This window comes from Quercus suber, unplaced genomic scaffold, assembly GCF_002906115.3.
Source record: "Quercus suber isolate HL8 unplaced genomic scaffold, Cork oak 2.0 scaffold_800, whole genome shotgun sequence".
NCBI classification, from domain to species: Eukaryota; Viridiplantae; Streptophyta; class Magnoliopsida; order Fagales; family Fagaceae; genus Quercus; species Quercus suber.
Window position 1 is genome coordinate 256,808 of NW_027070235.1, and position 2,929 is coordinate 259,736.

At 37.9% G+C, this 2,929-nt stretch overlaps 1 protein-coding gene across 1 annotated transcript; it reads left to right on the forward strand.

The window, feature by feature from the left end:
- The first annotated feature begins 385 nt into the window (after positions 1-385).
- Positions 386-2,051, forward strand: LOC112011057 (auxin-responsive protein IAA4). The gene is made up of 4 exons (XM_024043451.2): positions 386-856; positions 1,045-1,247; positions 1,351-1,450; positions 1,547-2,051. Exons 1-4 carry the CDS (start codon positions 642-644, stop codon positions 1,620-1,622), a joined length of 594 nt encoding a protein of 197 aa, XP_023899219.1. The 5' UTR covers positions 386-641; the 3' UTR covers positions 1,623-2,051.
- The last annotated feature ends 878 nt before the right edge of the window (positions 2,052-2,929 follow it).

The window sequence follows — 2,929 nt, forward strand, 5'->3', positions numbered from 1 at the left end:
ACCACATGTAATGTCATTAACAAATTAAAAAAATTAGAGTCCCATTGGGCCATACCTTGCCCATGCCGACTAACCAATGTGGACCCCCATTCCACATGGAGATGCTCCCTCCTTTTCCTTCAAATCAACGCTCCTGATTTCACTCCCACAACCCCCCAAAACGCATCTTGACCGTTCCACTGAATACCCAGGTCTTCCATATGGGCGGCTGAGCTTGTCCCACCCTTGTCTCCTAAATGCAGGGCCAACTTGCCTAAAAGGTGCTGCGATTGCTACCGACAACTTAGCTTGGCTTTGTCCATAATTCATGCATTTTTTTTTTGTGAGAATAACAATGCCCATTCCACAACTCTTATTATCTATAATAATATCAATTATCAATTATCATATCCTATAAAAATACAAACCTTGGCATTCCCATCTCCCCAGCATTATACATTTATATTTCATTCAACATCTTCCAAGAACTTGAGCAACTTCAAAAGAAAACTACAAACACTTTTGTGTGAACCTTCAGCTCTCTACCTTTCATTTTCCACCAACCCATCAAGAAGCAAGAAGAACTTTGTCTAAAGTTTGGTTTGTTCTATAAGATCGATCATTGTGGTGTTTGCCTTGACTAGCAAAACATTATAGGGAAAATGGAAAGCAAGGTGGCATATCAGAATGAACTCAACCTCAAGGCAACCGAGCTTAGATTGGGGTTGCCAGGAACAGATATTGAAAGTGAGGAGCAAGCACTTTCTAGTGCTAGAAACAACAAGAGGCCATTGCCTGACAACACCAAGGAGTGTGGATTAAAGTGTAGTTCTGATGATGCTCAACATTCTGACCATGAAACTGCCCCTCCTGCCAAGTAAGTCCATGTATATTTTCTTGTTACTCAGTTTTTGGTTCATGACTTCATGTATCCTTTGGATTTGGCTACAAGTGGTGAAGGAGAGCCTGAAGTTAAGGCCTTATGCTTTAAATCTTGATCAAAGAAAAATGATTTTGTTTTAAGTGAATTTTGAATTATCAACTGATATGTATTTGACATGACAGGGCACAAATAGTGGGGTGGCCGCCAATCCGATCCTACAGGAAAAACAACCTGCAGCCAAAGAAGACTGAAGCTGAGGCTTCTGGTATTTACGTGAAAGTAAGCATGGATGGAGCCCCTTACCTCAGAAAGATTGACTTGAGGGTTTACAGGGGCTACCCAGAACTCCTTAAGGCTATGGAAAACATGTTTAAATTCACTATAGGTAAGAACATCAACATCAGTTACTGTTGCTTTGGTTGTTGACATGTGGTATTATTATGTGTGAAATCGATGGTGAAAATGACCTTTGATTTTACCTTTTCCAGGTGAGTACTCAGAGAGGGAAGGCTACAAAGGGTCAGAGTTTGCACCAACTTATGAAGACAAAGATGGTGACTGGATGCTAGTTGGAGATGTTCCATGGGAGTAAGTTCTCTTTCACTCTCTTTTTGCGTGTGTGCGCGTGCGTGCGCATGTTTGCTACACTTATCAATACTTATGAAGTTTCCTACTTTGTTGCAGTATGTTCATGTCATCCTGCAAAAGGCTGAGAATCATGAAAGGATCAGAAGCTAGAGGGTTGGGGTGTGGCGTTTAAAAGGCCCTCAAGCCACAGCAACCCAAAAGGGCTGGAGGAGAAAAGCTTTCACTGTCATTAAGGGCAAATCTCTCAGCTTGTGTTCTCGAAGAAGTATCTTGGATTTGAATATTGGTCTCGTTGTTGAAACTCTCTGGTGTTCGACTTGGGAAGCATAGACAGAAACGTAGTGCAGTTACAGTTTTATTTCCTGACATTTTGCAGCAACAGCTAGCTGTGGTGGTTTGAGCATCTCTGATGCATATTGTATTTTGCCTCAACTGATTCTATCAAGCCAAAACTGCATACAAAGAGATACTGTTTTGAAAGTTGTATAAACAAAATAACATGTACTTCATTTGAGTTTGGTGTTGTATTGTTAATACGGATATAAAGCTATATACCAATTATGTCTATACAATGCGTTTTTGATCTGATTGAACCTGAAAATTATGTGTCTTATCCAGATTTTTTCCTCTTTCCATAGTGAATTGTTTATAAGCTAAAATAGCATTTATAACCATAACGTGTTCTAAGTTGGGAAAACAAATTTGAATTCAGCTTGTTATGGTAGTCAATTGATGGAGACAGACAAAAGTTCTAATCCTAGTCCACCAGCAAAAACAGTGTGAAACCCTCCTTCACAGGAGTTCCCAGAATCCCAGCCAAGAGAAGCATATCACCTTAGTAAGATTTGGAAGTTTAGACATGCCTAGCAAACTCTTTTATGGGTACTAAAACTTTTTACAGCTTTGTCCAGACTCCAGAGTTTGCCTAAAGAGAATCAATCTGTACAATAATCATTTATCATATCATATCTATAAAATACCTTTTATTACAAATTCCACCCATCAAACAGTTTCTATCGGGGCCTAAAAAAAAAAAAACTGACCCAAAACTTTTGCTTATAAAAAAAGAAAGTAAGTCTATAAATCAGACACAATCAATAAGAAAATGATACATGAGAAAGATGATGATGGCAGGTTAGTTAGGTGACCATCTAATATTAATTAAAAAATAAAGCAAGACTTCATATACGAATATAAGATCATCAAAATTGAAGGCAATAATGTAGAAGATGGACTCAGCATTGAAATAACTATTATTATTATTATTATTTTTTGATAAGTAGCATTGAAATAACTAGTTCACAATCATATGTCGTTTAAAACAGATGAATCTGAGAAAGTCATTTCAAAGAGTCAGAAAAGGTGACAGTTAGTTCCGCATCACAATTTGAAAATTAATCACGGTGCTAACAGCTAACTGAGTCACTGATAATAATAAAATCCTGAACTCTTATAGTTTTACTTTAGGTAAGTAAAAGT

Excerpts from the sequence above, each read along its gene's own strand:
- LOC112011057 (XM_024043451.2), top strand. The coding sequence starts at position 642 with ATGGAAAGCAAGGTGGCATATCAGAATGAACTCAACCTCAAGGCAACC. Across the intron at positions 857-1,044 it reads GAAACTGCCCCTCCTGCCAA|GGCACAAATAGTGGGGTGGC; the intron begins GTAAGTCCATGT and ends TTGACATGACAG. Across the intron at positions 1,248-1,350 it reads CATGTTTAAATTCACTATAG|GTGAGTACTCAGAGAGGGAA; the intron begins GTAAGAACATCA and ends TACCTTTTCCAG.